The sequence below is a fragment of the Dendrobates tinctorius genome, unplaced genomic scaffold (assembly GCF_039654945.1).
Source record: "Dendrobates tinctorius isolate UK_male_01 unplaced genomic scaffold, ASM3965494v1 ptg000020l, whole genome shotgun sequence".
In the NCBI taxonomy this organism is placed as follows: Eukaryota; Metazoa; Chordata; class Amphibia; order Anura; family Dendrobatidae; genus Dendrobates; species Dendrobates tinctorius.
The window spans coordinates 5,089,075-5,113,490 of record NW_027361688.1 but is presented as its reverse complement, the minus strand read 5'-3'; the positions used below and the strand labels follow the sequence as shown (position 1 = coordinate 5,113,490).

Genomic DNA, 24,416 nt, shown 5'->3' with positions numbered 1-24,416 from the left:
GCTCTCTGGCCTTTACTGATCCAGCCTCGGGCCCATCCATCTGGCCCATCAAGAGTCTCTCTCATTTCATCAGTCCATAAAACCTTAGAAAAATCAGTCTGAAGATATTTCTTGGCCCAGTCTTGACGTTTTGTCTTATGTTTCTTGTTCACAGGTGGTCGTTTTCCAGCCTTCCTTACCTTGGCCATGTCCCTGCGTGTGGCACACCTTGTGCTTTTTGATACTCCAGTAACGTTGCAGCTCTGAAATATGGCAAAACTGGTGGCAAATGGCATCTTGGCAGCTTCACGCTTGATTTTCCTCAATTCATGGGCAGTTATTTTGCGCCTTTTTTATCAACACGCTTCTTGCGACCCTGTTGGCTATTTGCCATGAAACGCTTGATTGTTCGGTGATCACGCTTCAAAAGTTTGGCAATTTCAAGACTGCTGCATCCCTCTGCAAGACATCGCACAATTTTGACTTTTCAGGGTCCGTCAAATCTTTCTTCTGACCCATTTTGCCAAAGGAACGGAAGTTGCCTAATAATTAAGCACACCTTATATAGGGTGTTGATGGCATTAGACCACACCCCTCCTCATTATAGAGATGCAAATCACCTGATTTACATAATTGGCAGTTGGCTTTCAAGCCTATACAGCTTGGAGTAGGACAACATGTATAAAAAGGATGATGTGATCAAAATACTCATTTGCCTAATAATTCTGCACACAGTGTATATCACCAGTAGTCGAGCATTATATCTTGTTACTTTGGCACTGTATGGGACTGCTATGTGTCACTACTATGTAAGGTATACATTAAATTAGTATACCTCTGTTATTTGGCATTATAGACTGTGCATGTGTTTATGATGTGTTCACTTTAACACTACTATATGGGGTGTGTATAGTGTTATCATATATCACTCTTCCTTTTGCACTATGTGGCGCTATTATGTGTTTACTGCAAACACTACTGTATAGGGGATGCAGTGTTACCATATATTACTGTCCCATTTGCACTATATGGCCATATAACGTGTCCCAATAAACACTACTATATAGGGTATGTATATTGTTGCCATATATCACTGCCCGTTTTGCAGTATGTGACACTATTATCTGTTCACTGTAAGCAGTACTACACAGGCTCTGTGAGGCGGCATTATTTAGCGCCATTTTGACTTTTAAAAGTTTTTTTTTTTTAATGCCAGGATTGGTAAATGTAAGCTCTACGCAAATCTGATATTCTGCACTATATGGCGGTATTATTCAGCATTATTAAGATAATTTTCACTAAATATAATGAACGATACATGGGACAGGGCTGAGAAATAGCCGAAACGGGGAAGAGTTAACGAAATTTTCCAGCTTCATTTACCTAAACCCTAATTTTGTTTCGGTCTTCTGGATGGAAGCACGGACAGGAAGCCGAGATATTAAAAAATGGTGAAAAATTGAAACACAAAGTATTTTAGACAGTTGTGTAAGTATGGGGGAGGATTTGGAGGGTATAACTGTAGAAGGAGGGGATGGTGTCCCCCTGGCGTGAAGTTCATCAAAAAAGGGGCGGAGCCTGACAACTTCGCCTGAACAATTTGGGTTGTCATCGATGAAAATGCCGCGACCCCAGCCTAGCCGTTACATGAGGGTTGTGTATTTTGGGTGTAGTTACGTCACCTCACTCCACCGCCAACTGACTAAATATGAGCAGATTGGAGTCTGGGGTGTTAATGATGGCGGCGATCCATAGAAATGAACAGACTAGTACATTCCTCACTCTTATTTTCACATATGGTCCCACGTTTTTTTTCTCCGACCTCCCCTTCGCCTTGGAAGCTTTAACAAACGGCAAACGTGAAATTTATTGTTCTCACTGATCACAAGATTCGGCTGAGATAATGGTTTTCTGATGTCTGAAGAATGCATGATCTACGAGAAATCGCGAATTCTCCAGCTATAAAAACTACCGCCGCACAACACATGCGAATTTACCAGCAACTGGACTACTAGATCATTAAGCAACTAGTCACATCAGGTGGCACTAACTCCCAAAAGAGACTTATTTTTAAAGTCCCGTGTGTACAATATCGATCAAAAAAAAATATTGCAATTCCCATATCGACCACTAGATGTCAGCACAAATAAACTAGGACTCTCTCGCCTTACAGCAGCTGCAAAGTAGATTGTTCCAGATCTATGATACTGGATTGCATGAGAAACAAAAGCTTTTCGTTCGGATGTTTAAAATCGCTTTTTATCAAACCTTTGGAATAATTTTGAAACACATCACTGTATTAATCAAAAGAATTTATGGCAACTTTTTTTTTTTTTACAGGTGGCTGCAGAATATGTGAAGAACACAACACTTCTGCTCATGGGGGTCATCTGCTTGGCAGCTTCGGTGGAAAAATGGAATCTTCATAAGAGAATTGCTCTAAGGATGGTCATGGTATCTGGAGCCAAACCGGGAATGTGAGTATGTGCAAAAAAACTGCTATAATACTGCCCTCTATATACAGGAATATAACTACTATAATACTGCCCCTATGTACAAGAATATAACTACTATAATACTGCCTCCTATGTACAGGAATATAACTACTATAATACTACCCCCTATGTACAAGAATATAACTACTATAATACTGCTCCTATGTACAGGAATATAACTACTATAATACTGCCCCTATGTACAAGAATATAACTACTATAAAACTGTCCCCTATGTACAAGAATATAACTACTATAATACTGCCCCTATGTAGAAGAATATAACTACTATAATACTACCCCCTATGTACAAGAATATAACTACTATAATACTGCTCCTATGTACAAGAATATAACTACTATAATACTGCCCCTATGTACAAGAATATAACTACTATAATACTGCTCCTATGTATAAGAATATAACTACTATAATACTGCTCCTATGTACAGGAATATAACTTCTATAATACTGCCCCCTATGTACAAGAATATAACTACTATAATACTGTCCCCTATGTACAAGAATATAACTACTATAATACTGCCCCTATGTAGAAGAATATAACTACTATAATACTGCCCCCTATGTACAAGAATATAACTACTATAATACTGCCCCTATGTACAAGAATATAACTACTATAATACTGTCCCCTATGTACAAGAATATAACTACTATAATACTGCCCCTATGTACAAGAATATAACTACTATAATACTGCCCCCTATGTACAAGAATATAACTACTATCATACTGTCCCCTATGTACAAGAATATAACAGCTATAATACTGCCCCATATGTACAAGAATATAACTACTATAATACTGCCCCTATGTACAAGAATATAACTACTATAATACTGCCCCTATGTACAAGAATATAACTACTATAATACTGCTCCTATGTATAAGAATATAACTACTATAATACTGCCCCCTATGTACAAGAATATAACTACTATAATACTGCTCCTATGTACAAGAATAAAACTACTATAATACTGTCCCCTATGTACAAGAATATAACTACTATAATACTGCCCCTATGTACAAGAATATAACTACTATAATACTGCTCCTATGTATAAGAATATAACTACTATAATACTGCCCCCTATATACAAGAATATAACTACTATAATACTGCCCCTATGTACAAGAATATAACTACTATAATACTGCCCCTATGTACAAAAATATAACTACTATATTACTGCTCCTATGTACATGAATATAACTACTATAATACTGCCCCATATGTACAAGAATATAACTACTATAATACTGCCCCTATGTACAAGAATATAACTACTATAATACTGCCTCCTATGTACAGGAATATAACTACTATAATACTACCCCCTATGTACAAGAATATAACTACTATAATACTGCCCCCTATGTACAAAAATATAACTACTATAATACTGCTCCTATGTACAAGAATATAACTACTATAATACTACCCCCTATGTAGAATACAACTACTATAATACTGCCCCTATGTACAAGAATATAACTACTATAATACTGCTCCTATGTACAAGAATATAACTACTATGATACTACCCCCTATGTACAAGAATATAACTACTATAATACTGCCCCTATGTACAAGAATATAACTACTATAATACTGCCCCTATGTACAAGAATATAACTACTATAATACTGCCCCTATGTACAAGAATATAACTACTATAATACTGCCCCTATGTACAAGAATATAACTACTATAATACTGCTCCTATGTACAAGAATATAACTACTATAAGGCTGTGTGCACACGCTGCGGAAAAGGTGCGGATTCATCCGCGCGGATTTTGTACAATCCGCAGGTGAAACCGCAGGTCAAAAGACCTGCGGTTTTACCTGCGGATTGCTCTGCGGTTTTGCCCTGCGGTTTTTCATCTCCTCAATGGAGGAGATGGCAAACCGCAGGAGAATCCGCAGAAAGAATTGACATGTCAATTCTTTCTGCGGATTGAAAACCGCAGATAATCCGCGCGGAAAATTCCGCACCGTCTGCACTGCGGTTTTTGATTCCCATAGGGAATCATTGTACTGTACACCATGTACAAGAATATAACTACTATAATACTGCTCCTATGTACAAGAATATAACTACTATAATACTAACCCCTATGTACAAGAATATAACTACTATAATACTACCCCCTATGTACAAGAATATAACTACTGTAATACTGCCCCCTATGTACAAGAATATAACTACTATAATACTGCTCCTATGTACAAGAATATAACTACTATAATACTGCCCCCTATGTACAAGAATATAACTACTATAATACTGCTCCTATGTACAAGAATATAACTACTATAATACTGCCCCTATGTACAAGAATATAACTACTATAATACTGCTCCTATGTACAGGAATATAACTACTATAATACTGCTCCTATGTACATCCATATGAAACAATGTTGTAGTGTTGGTGAATTTTGGATAGGTGATAATAAATGTGTTTGTGACTTTTGTTTTTCCCCAGGCTGCTGATGTGCTTTATGTGCTGCACTGCTCTGCTGTCCATGTGGCTTTCTAATACGTCATCCACTGCTATGGTGATGCCCATCGTTGACGCAGTTCTGCAGCAGCTGACAAGTGCTGATGAGGAGCACGAGGGATCTGTAGTCAATGGCTCTGCTGCATCAGATAATGCACAGCAGAAAGGTCACTGTTGCCTACATGAGTAAACGTTTCACTTTTTAGTATCTTATACCCCAGAAATTCCTTTAACCCCTCCACAATACTAGACCACCCTAAACATTAAGGTGCTAACTTCTAACCCATCCTTGACACTGTCAGGTTGCCCCTCTATATAACAACACTCATAAAAGCCCCCTGAGGTCCCTGAGATCAACAATGATGGTAGAACAATAATGTAACATCTAGAACTTTCTAGATCTAGACCTTATAATACATTATCCAAAATAATTTTTGGACTTTGCAGGTGGAAAGGAGAAGCAGAAGCAACCTTCAATAGAACTCATATTCATCAATGAGGAGTAAGTAGAACTCAACAGATGAATCACAATAAAAGTAAAAGGTGTATGAGCTCTTTCATCATGAACAGAAATATTTTATAGTTGTCACTATGTATCTGGAGCAGATCACTTTTGTAGAGCTTCATGTTCCAAACTTAGTGGACATTTCCTACTGACCAAGCTGCAAGTTTAGGCCTTAGTGGGTATTTTCTACTTGTGAAACTGCAAGTTCAGAGCTCAATTGGTGTTTCCTCATTGTGGAGCTGAAAGGTCAGAGTTCAGTGACAGTTTCCTACTTGTCGGGTTGCAAGTTAAAAGTTCATCAGGTGTTTCCTACTTGCGGAGCTGCAAGTTCAGAGTTCAGTGGGCATGTCCTACCTATGGAACTAAAAGTTCCAAACTCAGTGGGTTTATCATAATGGTCGATCTGAAAGTTTAGTGCTCAGTAGGTGTACACTACTTCTGCAGCTGCAAGTTCAGAGCTCAGATGGTGTTTCTTTGTTGTGCAGATGCAAATTCAGAGCTCAGCGAGTGTTTTCTACTTGTTGAGCTGTAAGTTCAGAACTCATTGCATGTTTCATTCCTACATTTGGATCTGAAAGTTCAGCAATTCGTGAATGCCTCCTACTTGTAGAGCCACAAATTCAGAGCTCAGTGGGCATTTCCTACATGTGGACATTTTCTAATGGCAGATCTGAATGTGAAGCTGGAAGTTAAGAGTTCATTGGGTGTTTCCTACTTGTGGAGCTGGAAGTTCAGAACTCATTGGGTGTTTCCTTCCTACATTTGGATCTCAAAGTTCAGCGATCAGTGATGTTTCCTATTTGTTCAGCTGCAAGTTTTGAACTTAGTGGGTATTTCATACTTGTTGAACTACAAATTCAAAACACATTGGGTGTTCCCTACATATGGAGCAGAAAGTTTAGCGATCAATGGATAATTTCTACTTGTAGAGCCACAAGTTCAGAGCTCACTGGGCGTTTCCCACTTTTGGAGCTGCAAGATCAAAGTGCATGCAAGTTTCCTACTTGTGGAGCTACAAGTTCAGTGCTCAGTGGTCATTTCTTACTCTTGAAACTGCAAGTTCAGAGCTCAGTGGATACTTCTTACTTGTAGAACCGCAAGTTTGAAACTCAGTGGGCATTTCCAACTTGTGGAATTGCAAGTTCAGAACACAGTGGGAGTTTCCTACTTTTAGAGCAGCAAGTTCAGAACTCAGTGGGTGTTTCCTCCTTTTAGAGCAGCAAGTTCAGAACTCAGTGGGTGTTTCCTACTTTTAGAGCTGCAAGTTGAGAGCTCAGTGGGTGTTTCCTACTTTTAGAGCAGCAAGTTGAGAACTCAGTGGGTGTTTCCTACTTTTAGATCAGCAAGTTCAGAACTCAGTGGGTGTTTCCTAGTTGTGGAGCTGCAAATTCAGGGTTCAGTGGACGCTTCCTATTTGTAGAGCTGCAAGTTCAGAGCTCAGTGGGCTTTTCTTCTTTTCAAAGCTGCAAGTTTAGAGCTCAGTGGACGTTTCCTACTTTTGGAGCTTCAAGTTCAGAGCTCAGTGGGTGTTTCCTACTTTTGGAGCTTCAAGTTCAGAGCTCAGTGGACGTTTCCTACTTTTGGAGCTTCAAGTTCAGAGCTCAGTGGGCGTTTCCTACTTTTGGAGATTCAAGTTCAGAGCTCAGTGAACGTTTCCTACTTTTGGAGCTTCAAGTTCAGAGCTCAGTGGGCGTTTCCTACTTTTGGAGCTTCAAGTTCAGAGCTCAGTGGGCTTTTCCTACTTTTGGAGCTTCAAGTTCAGAGCTCAGTGCGCGTTTCCTACTTTTGGAGCTTCAAGTTCAGAGCTCAGTGGGCATTCTCTCTGATATAGTTCTGACTGTACCCTGGTAGCCTCTATACCTGTATTGTCTACAGATATCTCCACAGTGCAAAGGAGGAGGATAGCAGGAAGCAATGGAGTAAGACATCACTGTACGATAAGACTAAACACAGGGTGCGTTTTTAGTCTGTAAACATGACGCACCAACCTGAAGCACATAGGTCTGCAAAAAAGCTATATACACCAAATAATACTACATCTTTAATTATTACTATTTGAAAATATGCTTCCTTTTTTTCAATGTATCAACATAAGAAATAATCAACAGTTATTTGGATGGACCTAATTCAATGTACTCATGGATTACTAAAGGTTGCACAATGGACACTGAATGTGGGGGGGTGGACTCATAGGGCATTTAAAACTGCAAAAATCTTAATTAAATCTATATAATTACTTATATTTCAAGTGAATTGATTAACTACTTCATATATAATTTTTTTTTTATCATAGGGCAACGGCCAAGGATCTCAGCAAACTTATACAAAGCAAGGTAAACCTACCGCCATACTGCATATCAGCATGAGGAGGGTGGATGTAGAGGATGTGACATCTCTGACAGATCTTGATATGTTTCTTTCCTTCCTACCGACAGAATCTGAATGGCGTTCATATGATTGCCAACCCAATGAGAATAGTGAATCCCCCAACTAATGGGCAGTCACTTCCTCAGGTAAAGCAGTGCAGTCTCCTAATGGTGGCACACAGAGACCCTACAGCGTACGGCACAAGAAATGTAATCCAAGTATAATTTTCATTATCCTTTATAGACCCAGATTCTAGTTCTTCCATCCACTGAGTCCAAGGACCCAATGACACAAGGAAAATATAGATCTAAGCATGACCACATGATCTGCAAGTGCCTGTCACTAAGCATCTCCTATGCAGCGACCATCGGTGGCCTCACAACAATTATTGGGACCTCCACCAGCCTCATTTTTCTAGAGCACTTTAAGAAGTAAGAACTGGCGGTGTTCGCCCTATTATATCAATGTGCAAGTATACAACTCTTATAATACTGCCACATGCCTAGAAGGATATAACTACTATAATGCTGCCCCCCAGGCTCAAGAACACGGAAATGAATAAATATGACATTTTTTTTCTACATTGTAGTCGGTACCCGGACGCCGAGGTTGTGAACTTTGGTACCTGGTTTGTGTTTAGTTTACCCATTACGGTCATCGTCCTATTTCTGACCTGGGTCTGGCTTCACTGGTTATTTCTTGGCTGCAAGTAAGTGACATTCTGAGACTACAGGACAAGATTTGGCCCATTTATATTTTTGTTGTCATTTATGATTTGGACTTTATTAAATCTTTAGTTTTAGGGAAACCTGTTCCCTCAGTAAGAATAAGAAGACCAAACAGGAGGAGTTGTCAGAGAGACGCATCCAGGAGGAATACGAGAAGTTGGGGAAAATGAGGTATGAGATTAGCTAAACATGTCATCAAAAGTCACCGAAAATCATTTTACAGTTTAGACTGACACTAAACATATGATATATAATAGTATTTGTCTCGTGCATTAGAGATTTTCATTACCAAACACAATCAGAGAATAAGGACCATGACTACCAGAGCTATAAGGTTACTAAGTGTAGTTGCAGCCAGAACTATTAGGTTACTAAGTGTAGTTGCAGCCAGTGCTATAAGGTTAATAAGTGTAGTTGCAGTCAGTGCTATAAGGTTACTAAGTGTAGTTGCAGACAGTGCTATAAGATTACTAAGTGTTATTGCTATCAGTGTTATAAGGTTACTAATTGTAGTTGCAGCCAGAGCTATAAGGTTACTAACTGTAGTTGCAGTCAGTGCTATAAGGTTACTAGGTGTAGTTGTAGAGTGCTATAAAGTTACTAAGTTTAGTTGCAGACAGTGCTATAAGGTTACTAAGTGTAGTTGCAGCCCGAGCTATAAGGTTACTATGTGTAGTTCCAGCCAGTGCTATAAGGTTACTAAGTATAGTTGCAGACAGTGCTATAAGGCTACTAAGTGTAGTTGCAGCCAGAGCTATAAGGTTATTAAGTGTAGTTGCAGCCAGTGCTATAAGGTTACTAAGTCTACTTACAGCCAGAGCTATAAGGTTACTATGTGTAGTTGCACTCAGTGATGTAAAGTTACTAAATGTAGTTGCTGTCAGTGTTATAAGATTACTAAGTGTAGTTGCAGTCAGTGCTGTAAGGTTACTAAATGTAGTTGCAGTTAATGATGAAAAGTCACTATGTGTAGTTGCTGTCAGTGTTATAAGATCACTAATTGTAATTGCTGTCAGTGATGTAAGGTTACTATGTATAGTTACAGCCAGTGCTATAAGGTTACTATGTGTCATTGCTGTCAGTGATGTAAGGTTACTAAGTGTAGTAGCAGTGAGTCTTGTAAGGCTACTATGTGTAGTTGCCATCAGAGCTGTAAGATTATTATGTGTAGTTGCAGTGAGTCTTATAAAGTTACTCTATGTAGTTGCAGCCAGTGCTATAAGATTACTAAGTATAGTGTGTCAGTTCTATAAGGTTATTATGAGTAGTTGCAGTCAGTGCTGTAAGGTTACTATGTCCAGTTGCAGTCAGTGCTGTAAGATTACTAAGTGTAGTTGCAGTGAGTCTTGTAAGGTTAATATGTGTAGTTGCAGCCAGTGCTATAAGATTACTAAGTATAGTTTCAGTCAATGCTATGAGGTTATTATGTGTAGTTGCAGTCAGTGCTGTAATATTAATAAGCGTAGTTGCAGCCCGTGCTGCAAGTAAGGCTATGTGCACATGTAGTGGAAGTTACCGCGAGAATTCCGGAATTCCATTCCGCGGGAAAATCGCATTTTAAATTCCCGTGATTTTCCCGCGGAAAAACTAGCAATTTGCAAGAGTAATTAGCTTGCAGAATGCTAGCGTTTTCCAAGCGATCTGAAGCATCACTTGGAGAACTGATTGACAGGTTGGTCACACTCATCAAACATAGTGTTTGACGAGTGTGACCAACTTTTTACTATTGAGGCTGCCTATGCGGCATCAGTAGTAAAAAGCTCTAATGTTAAAAATAATAAATAAAAAATGGTGTTATATTCACCTTCCAGCGTCCCGTGCAGCCTTCCCGGGCCTCAGCGATGCTCCCGTTCCCAGTAATGCCTTCCGAGACCTTTGATGACGTCGCGGTCTCACGATAACGTAGCGGTCTCGCGAGGAATAGGGACCGCTACATTATTGCGAGACTGCGACGTCATCAAAGGTCTCCCAAGGCATTACTGGGAACGGGAGCATCGCTGAGGCCCGGGAAGGCTGCACGGGACGCCGGAAGGTGAATATAACACCATTTTTTATTTTTTATTCTATTTTTTACAGGGATATGGTACCCAAAACCTGGAGGACAGTCTCCTCTCCTCCACCACCTGGGTACCATCCTCAAATGTTCTGCTTACTTTTCGCATGGTGGGCACAGCCACATGCGGGAAGTAAGCGGAACAATGCAACCCTATGGGTGCGGGATCGCCGGGATTCCGCAAAATAATGAGCATGCTGTGTATTTTTCCGCGATGCGATTCCGCCGTGGGAAAATCCGCAATATTAGCACAGCATTGTGGAATGCCATAGGATTGCATTGGATGCTGCTTTTTTGCGCTTTCGCTGCAAAATCGCGCTTTAAAAACCGCCGCTAAAATGCAAAAAAAGCGACGTGTGAACGCAGCCTAATAAATGAAGGTGCAGTCAGTGCTGTAAGGTTACAAAATCCAGTTGCAGTCAGTGCTGTAAGGTTACTATGTCCAGTTGCAGTCAATGCTGTGATGTTACTATGTCCAGTTGCAGTCAGTGCTGTGAGGTTACTATGTCCAGTTGCAGTCAGTGCTGTGAGGTTAGTATGTCCAGTTGCAGTCAGTGCTGTGAGGTTACTATGTCCAGTTGCAGTCAGTGCTGTGATGTTACTATGTCCAGTTGCAGTCAGTGCTGTGAGGTTACTATGTCCAGTTGCAGTCAGTGCTGTGAGGTTACTATGTCCAGTTGCAGTCAGTGCTGTAAGGTTACTATGTCCAGTTGCAGTCAGTGCTGTGAGGTTACTATGTCCAGTTGCAGTCAGTGCTGTGAAGTTACCATGTCCAGTTGCAGTCAGTGCTGTGAGGTTACTATGTCCAGTTGCAGTCAGTGCTGTAAGGTTACTATGTCCAGTTGCAGTCAGTGCTGTAAGGTTACGAAATCCAGTTGCAGTCAGTGCTGTGAGGTTACTATGTCCAGTTGCAGTCAGTGCAGTAAGGTTACTATGTCCAGTTGCAGTCAGTGCTGTGAGGTTACTATATGTAGTTGCAGTCAGTGCTGTAAGGTTACTAAGTGTAGTTGCAGTGAGTCTTGTAAGGTTAATATGTGTAGTTGCAGCCAGTGCTATAAGATTACTAAGTATAGTTTCAGTCAGTGCTATGAGGTTATTGTGATGGTTCTCAAGGGTGGACCCACTGGACCGCGGTAAGCGAACCTCCCCTGGGCGAGCGGGCCAGGTGGACAACCCCCTATACAGGGAGTGTTAGGGACAGGCCCAGGGGAAACTACTCACCGCGGCAGCCGGTACCCGAGGAGGACAGAGAGGCAGGCGGACGGACGTGCAGGACCGGAACCAAGGTAGACGGAGGGGACGGAGACACAGGCTAGTAGGACTGGAACACAGGGATGTGGACCGGAAGATTCAGGCTGGCACGGCAGGAGAGCTGAGATTTGGACTGGATGAAGACACAGGCTGGCAGGACAGGAACACAGGGACACGAACTGGAGGTGGGCATGGGATGGCAGGCACTGGGAGAGACACAAAGGAACAGGTTAATACTGTGGAACGACCGAGCTAGGAAGCGGAGAGGGGAAGCAGGAACTGGGAAGGCAGGCAGACAAGGGGCCAGGGTCACTTAGCTGAACACAAGTGACGATCAGGCAACGCCAGGGAGGAAGAGGCGGCCTGATAAGGGCAGGTGCAGAGGTGCTTCCGGGTCAGGTCCTATAGTGAGCCGGGGGGGAGAGGCCGATCTCATAAAGAGAGGTGTGCATGCGCGCGGTGGGGCCGATCGCATGCGCACGCCTGACAGGAAGCCGAGACAGGAGCGGGTGCAGGGGAAGAAGAGCAGACGGGACTGCGCCGGGCCCGGTGAGTATGACGGGGCGCGGGCACGAGCGGCTGCGGGGCAGGCAGAGCAGGCAGCGGCGTGACAGTTATTATGTGTAGTTGCAGTCAGTGCTGTAATATTACTAAGCGTAGTTGCAGCCCTTGGTGCAAGTTTAATAAATGAAGGTGCAGTCAGTGTTGTAAGGTTACTATGTCCAGTTGCAGCAAGTGCTATAAGGTTACTAAATCCAGTTGCAGTCTGTGCTGTAAGGTTACTAAATCCAGTTGCAGTCAGTGCTGTAAGATTACTATGTCCAGTTGAGGTCAATGCTGTAAGGTTACTAAGTGTAGTTGCAGTCAGTGTTGTAAGTTTACTATGTCCAGTTGCAGTTAGTGTAAACGTATTATGTGTGACTGTAATCAGTGCTATTTAAGTCTAATATTTTTGCTTACCACAGAAGCAAAAGTCCAGGTCATGAATTTCTCACAAATTTCAGCATTTGCATTTCCTTTTGTAGTTACCCAGAAAAGGTCACTGTCTTCTTCTTCGTTCTGATGACCCTGCTATGGTTTACACGGGAGCCTGGGTTTGTTCCTGGTTGGGAATCGCTGTTTGAAAAGTAAGTTATTAAAACTTGCGAATACAGTCTATTGTTTCCTGTTATCAGCTATTTCGGCCTGACTGTAAAGGTAAGGAGTGTGCTGTAAGGAGCTCATACCATTCAGCTCCCTCAGGCTGCAGCCTCACTCTCCAATCTTACCATCTGCTTTTGTTTCAGGAATGGTTTTAGGACGGACGCTACGGTCTCGGTGTTCCTCGGGTTCCTTTTGTTCCTGATTCCATCTAAGAAACCTCAATTTTTCTGCACTGGAAAAAGGGATTCAGGTGAGAATTCTCAGAGGAAGGAAAAAGCCCGGCACTGATAATGAGTGCAATATGTATGTGAGCACTCTCTGCCTTGCACTGCTGATGAGTACAGGGTGTATGGTAGCACTCTACGACTGGCGCCTCCCGAATTATGTAAGGAGGCACTTTATGGGTATTACTGCTAATAAGGGATGGGGGATCCACTATGGCTGGCACTGATAATGAGTGCAATATGTATGTGAGCACTCTCTGCCTTGCACTGCTGATGAGTACAGGGTGTATGGTAGCACTCTACGGCTGGCGCCCCCCGAATTATGTAAGGAGGCACTTTATGGGTATTACTGCTAATAAGGGATGGGGGATCCACCATGGCTGGCACTGATAATGAGGGCAGTGTGTATGTGAATTTCTGTGCTCCTGGGACTCTGATAATTTGGGTTGCACTCGCCTCATGTGATTTTTGCCCCTAGGACAGGGTGAGAACAAAGAAGAAGATGGGCCGCACCTGGGAGGACCCATGCTGACTTGGCATGAATTCCAGAAGCACATGCCCTGGGAGATCGTGGTGCTGGTTGGAGGCGGCTACGCCCTGGCTGCTGGGTGTAAGGTAAGATTTCTCAGAATAAGGAGGGACAATGTCTGGTAGTGAGGGCATGACCAAGAAGAGTTGTCATAGGGTCAGAAGCAACCTAAAGCCTCTCTCTCTCATTGGTGCTATTGAAATCCTATTCCAAGTCATGTGAATGGTGCCCATAACCGGTTGGCTATGATTATCAGCTGGCAGGACCAGTTTTATTCAAAATGAGGCCCAAGGCAACAATCAAATAAGGCTCACGACCACCCCACTCATCATTTCTACTCAGTTATTCTCAGAATTTAATATCTCTGGCGGTCAAGAGGTAGTGAATTGACTTATTGTAAAGTCACTGTTACTTTGTAGTAGTAAAATGGTTTATTTTAAAATCCCTGGTGGTCTAGAGGTGGGGGACTTTTTTTTTAAATCCCTGGTGGCCTAGGGGGTTGTGAAATAGTTCTTTGTAAACCCCTGTCACCTAGGGTTAGTGAAATGGTTCTTTTTAAAATCCCTGGTGGTCTAGGGGTAGTGAAATGGTTCATTATAAAATCCATGGTGGTTTAGGGGTAGTGACATGTTTCTTTGTAAAATTTCTGGTGATCTATGGGTAGTAAAATGGTTCATCGTAAAATCCCTGGTGACCTTGGGGTAGTGAAATAGTTCTTTGTAAAGTTCCTGGTGGTCTAGGGGAATTTAACTGTTTTATTGTAAAATCCCTGATGTTCTAGGGCTGACGAAATGACTCATTGGAAAATCACTGTTGGTCTAAAGGTAGTGAAATGTGTTATGAATGGATCGCCGAGCTAAAAAAAACAACACAAGCTAAGTCTCAGAAAACCAGAGAGGTTGGTAACTATGCAGACTGCAGATCCCTGATTCTAACTACACAACTAGCAGCAGTCGTGGAGCGTTCCTACGTTGGTCCTAGACGCCTCGTCACAACCGGAGAGCTAAATAAGCCTAAAGCAGGAAAAGAGGAAAACTAACTGCCCCAGAGCAGACCCCAAAGGAGAGACAGCCCCCCACATGTATTGAAAAAGATGAAAACAAAAACAAAGGCAGGAAAATAGGCTGAGCAAACGATGGGGCCAAACTAACTAGAAAGGACAGGAAAGGAAAGCCACTGTCTGCAATCTGCCAAACACCCTACCAAAAATAATGTCCAACACATCTGATAGCAAAATTAACCCTGAAGTCACTAGACTTCTCCCACTTTATCAGCACTCTGAAATATTCTGAGACAGAGCAAAAAGAGGCCAATCTAATAAGGGACAAAAAGGCAAATTGGCAAAATACAGATAAATAAGAGTGGAAATTCAGCACAGCCCAGCCGGGCTGGCTGACCACACAAAAAACTGCAAGTGTGAACATTAGCAAATACAAACTTAACTTGAGAAGACTGGAACAGAGCTGAGTCCAAGACCTGAGAAGCAGACTGAATCACCAGCACCAGGATAGAGCGTCGGCTGTCTTATATCCAGTCTGATACTCCAGAGATCCAATCATTATCCTCCTCACCAGGTGGCAGATCACTACCAATTAAACCAACCTCACTACCTCCTGTCACCACCAGAGGGAGAATGGAAGGAGAACTCTCAACTGGTGGAGTAGAAAATGAGCTCATAACATAAATGGTTCACTGTATAATCCCTTGTGGTCTATGGGTAGTGAAATGGTTTATTGTAAAAAGCCTGCTAGCCTAGGGTGAAATGGTTTATTGTGAAATTCAAGTGGACAATGAGTAGTGACTTGATTCATCATAAAACCCCTGGTGGCCTTGAGGCAGTGAAATGGTTTGCGTTAAAATCCCTAGTGGTCTAGGGGAAGTGAAAAAACTTTATTGTAAACTTCCTGATACTCTCTAGGGGTAGTGAAATGATTTATTGTGAAATGCCATGTGGACTACGAATAGTGAAATGGCTCCTAGGAGCAGACAAATGGTTAATCGCAAGATTCCTGGTAGTCTAGAGGTAGTGAAAAGAAATATTGTCAATTCTCTGATGCTCAGGGGTAGGAAAATCAGTCTTTGCAAAATCCCTGGTGGTCCAAGGGATGTGGATCGTTGTAAAACACCTGGTGGTCTAGGGGTAGTGAAATAGGTCATGGTAGGAGGTAGCAAAATTGTTCATTTTAAATTCCCTGGTGGGCAAGTGTTATTTTTTTTTTGTTTCTTTCTATGTCAGACCTCCGGCCTCTCCACTTGGATCGGCCGTCAGATGGAGTGTCTCAGCAGCCTCCCGTCCTGGGCCGTCAGCCTCCTCGCTTGTATTCTGGTATCTGCGGTGACGGAATTTGTCAGCAACCCGGCCACCATCACTATATTCCTGCCCATCCTGTGCAGCCTGGTAAGCAATGACCCACTGGAGATGACGGACAAAAAACAAAAAGATTCTCCCCTATGGATGAATTCCTGACTTTTCTCCCCAATCTTCCAGTCTGAAGCTCTTCACATTAACCCTTTATACACGCTGATTCCGGTCGCCATGTGTATCTCGTTCGCTGTGATGTTACCAGTCGGGAACCCGCCGAACGCCATCATATATAACTACGGGCACTGCCAGATCAAAGATATGGTAAGAGATGGAAAAAAAAAATCTGCACCGGCTAACAGATCAATATCTCTGCGTGTTGTCACAGAATGGAAATATCCATCACAACCAGCAGCTGATCTCCTAACACACCGGAGATCCACCTAAAAAAACATATTTACCTAAATAGTTCTTGGTAAATACCTGGTGGTCCAGGGGTAGTAAAATGGTAATAGTTCATTGTAAAATCTCTGGTGGTCTAGGAGTAGTGAAATGGTACATCATAAAATCCCTGGTGGTCTAGGAGTAGTGAAATGGTTTATTATAAAATCCCTGGTGGTCTAGGGGTAGTGAAATGGTTCATTGTATTATCCCTGGTGGTCTAGGAGTTGTGAAATGGTTCATTATAAAATCCCTGATGGTCTAGGGATAGTGAAATGGTTCATTATAAAATCCCTGATGGTCTAGAGGTAGTAAAATGGTTCATTATTAAATCCCTGGTGGTCTAGAGGTAGTGAAATAGTTCATTATAAAATCAATGGTGGTCTAGGGGTAGTGAAATGGTTCATTATAAAATCCCTGGTGGTCTAGGGGTAGTGAAATGACTATTTGTAAAATCCCTGGTGGTCTAGAGGTAGTGAAATGGTTCATTATAAAATCCCTGGTGGTCTAGGGGTAGTGAAATAACTATTTGTAAAATCCCTGGTGGTCTAGAGGTAGTGAATAGCACAAGTAGTAAGTCTGTAGTGCAAGGTCAGCAGCCCACCTTTGTCTGACCACAGGGGTAGGGGGAAGCAATTTTGGAAAGGGAGCCTCTTTTATAAGCCTGTGCAGATGCTGCACCAGCAGAGGGTGAAGGGAGATGTATAGTTCTGCAGCCTGACAGCAATTTTAAAAAGCAGGAGAATTTTGACTGCAGCTCCGGCTGTGACTAGAGCAGATGTCATCAGTACTAATCATTTCCTTCTCTTTCCCCCAAGGTGAAGGCCGGTCTGGGAGTGAATGTGATCGGTCTGGGCATCATCATGGTCGCCATTAACACGTGGGGCATCAGCCTCTTTCAGCTGAACACGTTTCCGGACTGGGCCATGATCCAGAACCAGACTCAGCACCTGTGATCCGAGGGTTTTTTGGGGGGGGGGGGGGGGGGGGGGGACACTGAACTTTCGGAGGGGGGCAGGAACATGGCGGCAGGAAACCGAACTTTGCACCAAAGGACATAACCAGCGCTCAGTATCACTTCTACATGATGGATATATTTAAAAGGGCAGCAGCTCGCGTTGGCCAACCCCTCCTCATAAGCCCCTGCACGAGACCCTCTATAGCATTATAGAGCCCCCCCCACAGCTATGGAAACCCCTGATCGGAAACCAAAGCCTCCACCTGTAAATACTCTCAATAACCCCCAGGATATTTATTGCAGTGATTGGATGGCACAGACCCGGTCAATCATTGAGGGCAGAGGCCAGTTTGTCACCTTGCGAACCCAGCCGAGCGTGCGTTGGTTAAAGGGGCACGCTCATCTGGAACACATGCGCAGCGCTCTCCATTCGTTTCTATGGCAAGTGTTAAGCAAGCAGGAATTTCCATGGGAGGTACAAAAATTTGCAACACTCAATCGCCCCGTCGCTGCTTAAGAATTTTCTTTGCGGTCTTAAAAATAAGAGTGTGACAACTGCCTCTCCATTGCTGCTTGTTCAGAAATGTCGTGCTTAGTATAAAAATGAGGAAAACATGATGAGCATGCGCACCCTACTCACTATTCCTGCGTGCCGAGTAATTTTTGGACCTCTTATAGAATGTAGTGATGAGCATGCGCGCCCTCCTCACTATTCCTTCTTGCCTAGTAATTTTTAGACCGCCTATAGAATGTAGTGACGAGATGAGCATGCGCGTCCTTCTCTCTAGTTCTGCTTCCTAGTAATTTTTAGACCGCTTATAGAATGTAGTGACAAGATGAGCATGCGCGCCCTCCTCTCTAGTCCTGCTTGCCTAGTAATTTTTGGACCGCCTATAGAATGTAGTGACAAGATGAGCATGCGCGCCCTTCTCTCTAGTTCTGCTTGCCTAGTAATTTTTGGACCGCCTATAGAATGTAGTGAAGAGATGAGCATGCGCCCCCTCCTTTAGTCCTGCTTGCTTACCAATTTTTTGAGATGCTGCACAAATGAACAACGAGCTGTGCATGCATGACCCCCTCTTCTGTCCTGCTTGCTTAGCAATTATTGGCCACCTCGTACAAATTATTCCCTTCCAGATTGCTTGACGGAAAAATGCACATGCGCGGCCTCCTCTTCATTCCTGCTTGCTTAGCAATTTTTGGAGCTCCTGTACAAATTAATGGAAAGATGTGCATGCGCGGTCAGCTTGTATGGAAAGCTTCAATGGAAAGCAATAGAGACCGCAATCCACGGTGCGGTGTGGCTAAGCAATTTTCAGAACTGCCAAAAAATGAATGGCGGCAAAATGCGCATGCGTAGCAACCTCTTCATTCCTGGTTGCTTAGCAATTTTTGGGATGCCTGTGGAAAGTAATGGAGGGATGCGCATGCTCGCCAATTTTTGGAGCTTTAATAGAGATAGCAAGGCACGTGCGGCCGCCTCCTACTCTTGACCACGTTCGATGGGGACCAGTGCTTGAGATTTATGCGACCCCTTGCAAACAGAAGGAAATAACTTCTTTACGTGGCCGGATTCTAACGTCCAGTCCCATTTCTGCTGGCTTCCTATTCTCTCTTTGGGGTCCTACATCTCCTATTGTGAGTGTGTGAATAGGAGCTAATGAGAAACCAGCAGAAGTCTGAATGCAGCTCTGGGTGGGACTAGGAAACCAGCAGAAGTTTGAATGCAGCTTTGGGTAAGACTAGGAAACCAGCAGAAGTTTGAATGCAGCTCTGGGTAAGACTAGGAAACCAGCAGAAGTTTGAATGCAGCTCTGGGTAAGACTAGGAAACCAGCAGAAGTTTGAATGCAGCTCTGGGTAAGACTAGGAAACCAGCAGAAGTTTGAATGCAGCTCTGGGTAAGACTAGGAAACCAGCAGAAGTTTGAATGCAGCTCTGGGTAAGACTAGGAAAGCAGCAGAAGTTTGAATGCAGCTCTGGGTGGGACTAGGAAACAAGCAGAAGGTTAAATGCAGCTCTGGGTGGGATTAGGAAACCAGCAGAAGTTTGAATATAGCTCTGGATGTGATTAGGATTCCAGCAGAAGTTTGAATGTAGCTCTGGGTATGACTAGGAAACCAGAAGTTTAAATGCAGCTCTGGGTGGGACTAAAAAAAACAAGCAGAAGGTTAAATGCAGCTCTGGGTGGGACTAGGATACCAGCAGAAGTTTGAATGCAGCTCTGGGTGGGACTAGGAAACCAGCAGATGTTTGAATGCAGCTCTGGGTGGGACTAGGAAACCAGCAGAAGTTTGAATGCAGCTCTGGGTGGGACTAGGAAACCAGCAGAAGTTTGAATGCAGCTCTGGGTGGGACTAGGAAGCCAGCAGATGTTTGAATGCAGCTCTGGGTGTGACTAGAGTATAAGACATGATGCAAGTCCAGATAATCACTGCAACCTCATTAATAGTTCTCAGTGTTATAATTATATATAGACATTGTGTAACTTTTGTAAAACTTCACATCACACATGTATGACTGTAATTAAATGTAAATTACGAGCCATCGGGCTACTTTTGTAAACTGACGAACTACGTTCAGGTAAAGATTAGTCGTCCGTATGGGACTTCCATTAGCTCAGCCCCATTCACTTATATAGAGATGTAATACCAAAAACAGACACATGGACAAGGGTGGTGCTGTTTTCTGGAAAAATCAATGAATGCCACTGGACAATAGTGAGGAGCATATAGAGCAAGAAATGACCCCACAGCAATGTTTACGGTGGGATGCCATGACCCGAAAACTGACCATGGGGGATGGGGGGGAAGAGACTTAACTGTCATATAACTAGAGTCATAGTGTCAAAGGTTAGGCCTAGGGGCATCTCAGGTAAAGTTAGGGACAATTCTAAAAAGTTTTGAAAACTTTTTTTTTTTCGAATAGCGGATGTCTAGATATCTCCCCTGGCCCCTGGGGGCCCGACGGCCGTATTACCAGCAGCCAAAATATTTCCATAGTACAATAAACATATTTATTAAACCCTTCAAAACCTAAAAGCGACATGGACCGGATTAACCCCGTGGTGCAGTCTGGAGGTTCTCCAGCCGTCCAGGAGACTAGGAACCATTAGGAGGAGGGAATCTTCCCACGGGTGACAGGTCCAGGTGTCCTGAGTCTGGGGTCCCGGCTCAATCCTCGTGGCTGGTGGTCCCCTCCATCACACGTCTCCACTGCAGCTCATAGATATACATATATACACACCGCGGCTACTACACAGAGGAGGGTGCGCGCTCACGGCGACCGCTTGTCACTCGCTCGGAGGTTTCTTTTTGGCTTCCAAATCCTTTTTGAAGTTTTCAACTTTTTTTCCGATATCTGGCACCTGGAGGAGGAGGATATAAGATGGGCTCATGTACAAAGTGGATTAAGGGGGAAGGTATGATGGTCCAGAAAAAAAAAAAAGAGGGTTGCATGTCAGTCTTCCCCTTTGATGTAGGCTCTGGCACTGAGCCCACATCTTTCCCGGTACGTCAGCTGATTTGAACAGCTGACATGTGCCTCTAACAGCCGTGGGTGGAATCGCAATCCACCTGCGGATGTTAACCTGTTAAATGCCACTGTCAATGTTTGACAGCAGTACGTAACTCGCGCTTACCGGAAATCAACGACAGGTTGGTATGACAACCAGAAGTCTGCAGCAGACCTCTGTGGTTGTCATAGCCGGATTGCTATGAGCGCCGCCCGGTGGTCGGTGCTCATATCAAGTGAGCATTTCTGCTACACACAGGCGATCTGTTCATTGCCTGTATGTAGCAGTGCTGATCAGACAACTGCAGCTTCTAGTCTCCCATGGAGAATATTGAAGTATGCCAAAAAGTTTTAAAAAAAAAAAAAAGTTTTAAAAAGTATTAATAAAAATATATAAATGTTCAAATCATGCCCCAAAGTTAAAAAAAATAAAATAAATAAATACACACATTTGGTATCGTCGCGTTGAAAAGTACAACTCGTCCCGCAAAATACAAGCCATATTGACGGAAAAATAAAAAAAAGTTATGGCTCTGGGAAGAAGGGGAGAGAAAAACATAAAATGTAAAAACTGATAATGGCCGGGGGGTGACGGTTATTCTGTGGACGTTCCTCTTCTCCACCGCCCCGTGCGGCCGCGCTCCGCATCACTCACCTCGTAGTTCTGCGCCAGGTACATCCCCACCACGTTTCCAAAGGCGAATCCCAACTGCCAAAAAAATAACAAACCATCAGAACACAGCGGTCACCATCCTAAACAAGGCAAGGAAGCGACCTGAGAAAAAAAAAGGGGAGGCAAACAGGCTCAGCGCCAGCACTGGGTCCACTGCTCTTCTTGTGAGCTCCGACTGCAGCAGTTTTACCCTTTAGATGTCATCAATCAAGACAGCGGCATCTATGAGGTTGGAAATGGGGGGAAAGTATGCGATCGCAGGATCAAGGGTAAAGTATAAATATACATATCTAAAGACACAGTTGTTCTCAATAGTTTACACACCCCGGCAGAATTTTTGCTTTCTTGGCCTTTTTTTCAGGGAATATGAATGATAACACCAAAACTTTTTCCCCACTCGTGGATAGTGGTTGGGTGAAGCCATTTATTGTGTTTTCTCTTTTTAAAGCATAATGACAACCCAAAACATCCAAATGACCCCGATCAAAAGTCCCTATACCCCATTTCTTAATACCGGGTATTGCCCCCTCTAACAATAATGACAGCTTGAAGTCTTTTGTGGTAGTTGTGGATGAGGTTCTTTATTTTCTCAGATGGTAAAGCTGCCCACTCTTCTTGGCAAAAAGCCTCCAGTTCCTGTAAATTCCTGGGCTGTCTAGCATGAACTGCGCGCTTGAGATCTCCCCAGAGTGGCTCAATGATACTGAGGTCAGGAGACTGATATGGACACTCCAGAATCTTCACTTTGTTCTGCTGTAGCCAATGACAGGTCGACTTGGCCTTGTGTTTTGGATCGTTGTCTTGTTGGAACGTCCAAGTACGTCCCATGCGCAGCTTCCGGGCTGATGACTGCAAATTTGCCTCCAGTATTCGCTGATAACGCGCTGCATTCATCTTTCCTTCAAGTTTGACCAAGTTTCCTGTGCTTTTGTAGCTCACACATCCCCAAAACATCAGCGATCCACCTCCATGCTTTACAGTAGGAATGGTGTTTTTTTCATCATAGGCCTTGTTGACCTCTCTCCAAATGTAATGTTTATGGTTGTGGCCAAAAAGTTCCAATTTTGGTCTCATCACTCCAAATGACCTTGCTCCAGAAGTTTTGAGGCTCGTCTCTGTGCTATTTTGCGTATTGTAGGCAAGATACTTTGTGGAATTTGCGCAGTAATGACTTTCTTCTGGCGACTCGACCATGCAGCCCATTTTTCTTCAAGTGCCTCCTTATTGTCCACCGCTAGTTTTCAGCTGATGTTATTTGTGGGGTTTCCTTTGCATCCTGAACCATTTTCCAGTCACAGGTGAGGATGTCACCATTCACACCCATTTGTGTCACCTTCTCTGCATGGTATCAGGCCAAAATCACCAGGGGATGTAAACTTTTGATCAGGGTCATTATGATTTAAAAAGAGAAAACAGAAAAAAAAAAAAGTCCCTCGGGCAGAGCGGCTGCGTTCTATTAACTAAAGAGCCATAAAGTCGTCCGGACCCCAAAGCGCTAATGATGAACAGAGAGAGAGAAACCCTTCAGGAGGAGGCGGCCGGGCGCGCTCTTCTCCGTCTGTAGACCTTCATACGTGGCGGAACTACAAGTACCAGCACGCTAATGACACACCGCCTCACACTGAAGACGAGCAGGGCTCACCATAACTACAACCCCCAGCATCTAACTTTTTTTATTTTTTCAAAATGGAACTCCCCTTTAAGTAAAGTGAGACTAACGCCCCCATCACTGAGAGCGGGGACAGGACGATCCCAAGTATCAGGGACAGTAACCTGCCCTCGCCCCCTGGTCACTGCGACCCCCGGCCTCTACAAGGGGTTATCCGTCCTTGTAACTTACTAAGAACTGCAACATGGTGGCGACTTCTCCTCCCAGCACAGGCGCACCACCGCCAGAGGAACCGGAAGTAGCGGGGCACAAACAGGAAGTGCTCCGGCGGCCATGTTTACATTGGGCGGAGAGGTCTGTAGATGTGTGCATGTGGAGTGAGTGACCTCTGGTGGTCAGAAGCGGGAATGTCACCTAGAGAAATTAAAGGGAATCTGTCACCCTTTTTTTTGGGGACTATAAGCTGCCGGCATCAACATCAGGGGCTTATCTGCAGCATTCTGTAATGCATTCTGAAATGCTGTAGATAAGCCCCCGATGTAACCTGAAAGATAAGAAAAAAGAGTTATATTATACTCCCCCGGGGGCGTTCCCGTCCGGCGCCTGCGCACTGCAGTATTCTGCGCTGCCTTCAACACGGCAAGAAAGAAAAATCCTCCTAAACAATCAATATGATCCCTTCAAACAACGTACATACCAAAAAGAGCACGATCAAGAACATATAAAAAACACGAAATTTAGTATAATGATTAAAACTACAACATATGACATCACAATAGTTAGAATACCAAAGAGCAGGGTCCAAAAAATACAATGAAGCACACGGGTGCTAAAAGATGTATATAAGGATATGCGTTATACTCTACAGAGCGCATATCTGCCTAGAGTAGCTCAATAGGAAACGGCAAAGCAGCGGTGAAACGCGCGTCGAGGTGTTCTCTTATAAGCAGCACCCCCCTTACATCATGACGGCAGGGAATGACCTATATATTTCCTTGGCGTCTGCTGGTATAGGAGTCAGGGATAATCCGGATGTTTCTATTTGGTATTGGTGGAGCTCAGTTGAGTATTTGCTATATGTCATTTGCATTTATGTTAATAGACTGAGTGTCA

The 24,416-nt window shown here is 43.4% G+C and overlaps 2 protein-coding genes across 2 annotated transcripts in view; one reads left to right on the top strand and one right to left on the bottom strand.

Annotated features, from left to right (window-relative positions):
• The window catches only part of SLC13A4 (solute carrier family 13 member 4), a 37,090-nt gene extending 17,037 nt beyond the window's left edge, over positions 1-20,053 (top strand). Inside the window, exons 3-16 of the mRNA XM_073567528.1 lie at positions 2,320-2,456; positions 4,994-5,175; positions 5,456-5,510; positions 7,807-7,846; positions 7,949-8,026; positions 8,124-8,311; positions 8,470-8,589; positions 8,678-8,779; positions 12,938-13,039; positions 13,199-13,305; positions 13,758-13,894; positions 16,045-16,206; positions 16,297-16,434; positions 17,370-20,053. Coding sequence (XP_073423629.1) covers positions 2,320-2,456; positions 4,994-5,175; positions 5,456-5,510; positions 7,807-7,846; positions 7,949-8,026; positions 8,124-8,311; positions 8,470-8,589; positions 8,678-8,779; positions 12,938-13,039; positions 13,199-13,305; positions 13,758-13,894; positions 16,045-16,206; positions 16,297-16,434; positions 17,370-17,507 — 1,686 coding nt within the window. The 3' untranslated portion in view covers positions 17,508-20,053. The remainder of the gene's footprint in view (positions 1-2,319; positions 2,457-4,993; positions 5,176-5,455; positions 5,511-7,806; positions 7,847-7,948; positions 8,027-8,123; positions 8,312-8,469; positions 8,590-8,677; positions 8,780-12,937; positions 13,040-13,198; positions 13,306-13,757; positions 13,895-16,044; positions 16,207-16,296; positions 16,435-17,369) is intronic.
• A 448-nt stretch (positions 20,054-20,501) lies between these two features.
• Positions 20,502-23,666, bottom strand: STMP1 (short transmembrane mitochondrial protein 1). The gene is made up of 3 exons (XM_073567529.1): positions 23,535-23,666; positions 21,677-21,730; positions 20,502-20,875 (listed from the first exon to the last, which is right to left on the bottom strand). Exons 1-3 carry the CDS (start codon positions 23,547-23,549, stop codon positions 20,801-20,803), a joined length of 144 nt encoding a protein of 47 aa, XP_073423630.1. The 5' UTR covers positions 23,550-23,666; the 3' UTR covers positions 20,502-20,800.
• Positions 23,667-24,416: the final 750 nt, after the last annotated feature.

What these genes read in the sequence shown, in the direction of transcription:
- STMP1 (XM_073567529.1), bottom strand. An exon ending in ACCTGGCGCAGAACTACGAG is followed by an intron (nt 20,876 to 21,676) that starts GTGAGTGATGCG and finishes CTCCTCCTCCAG; the next exon opens with GTGCCAGATATCGGAAAAAA.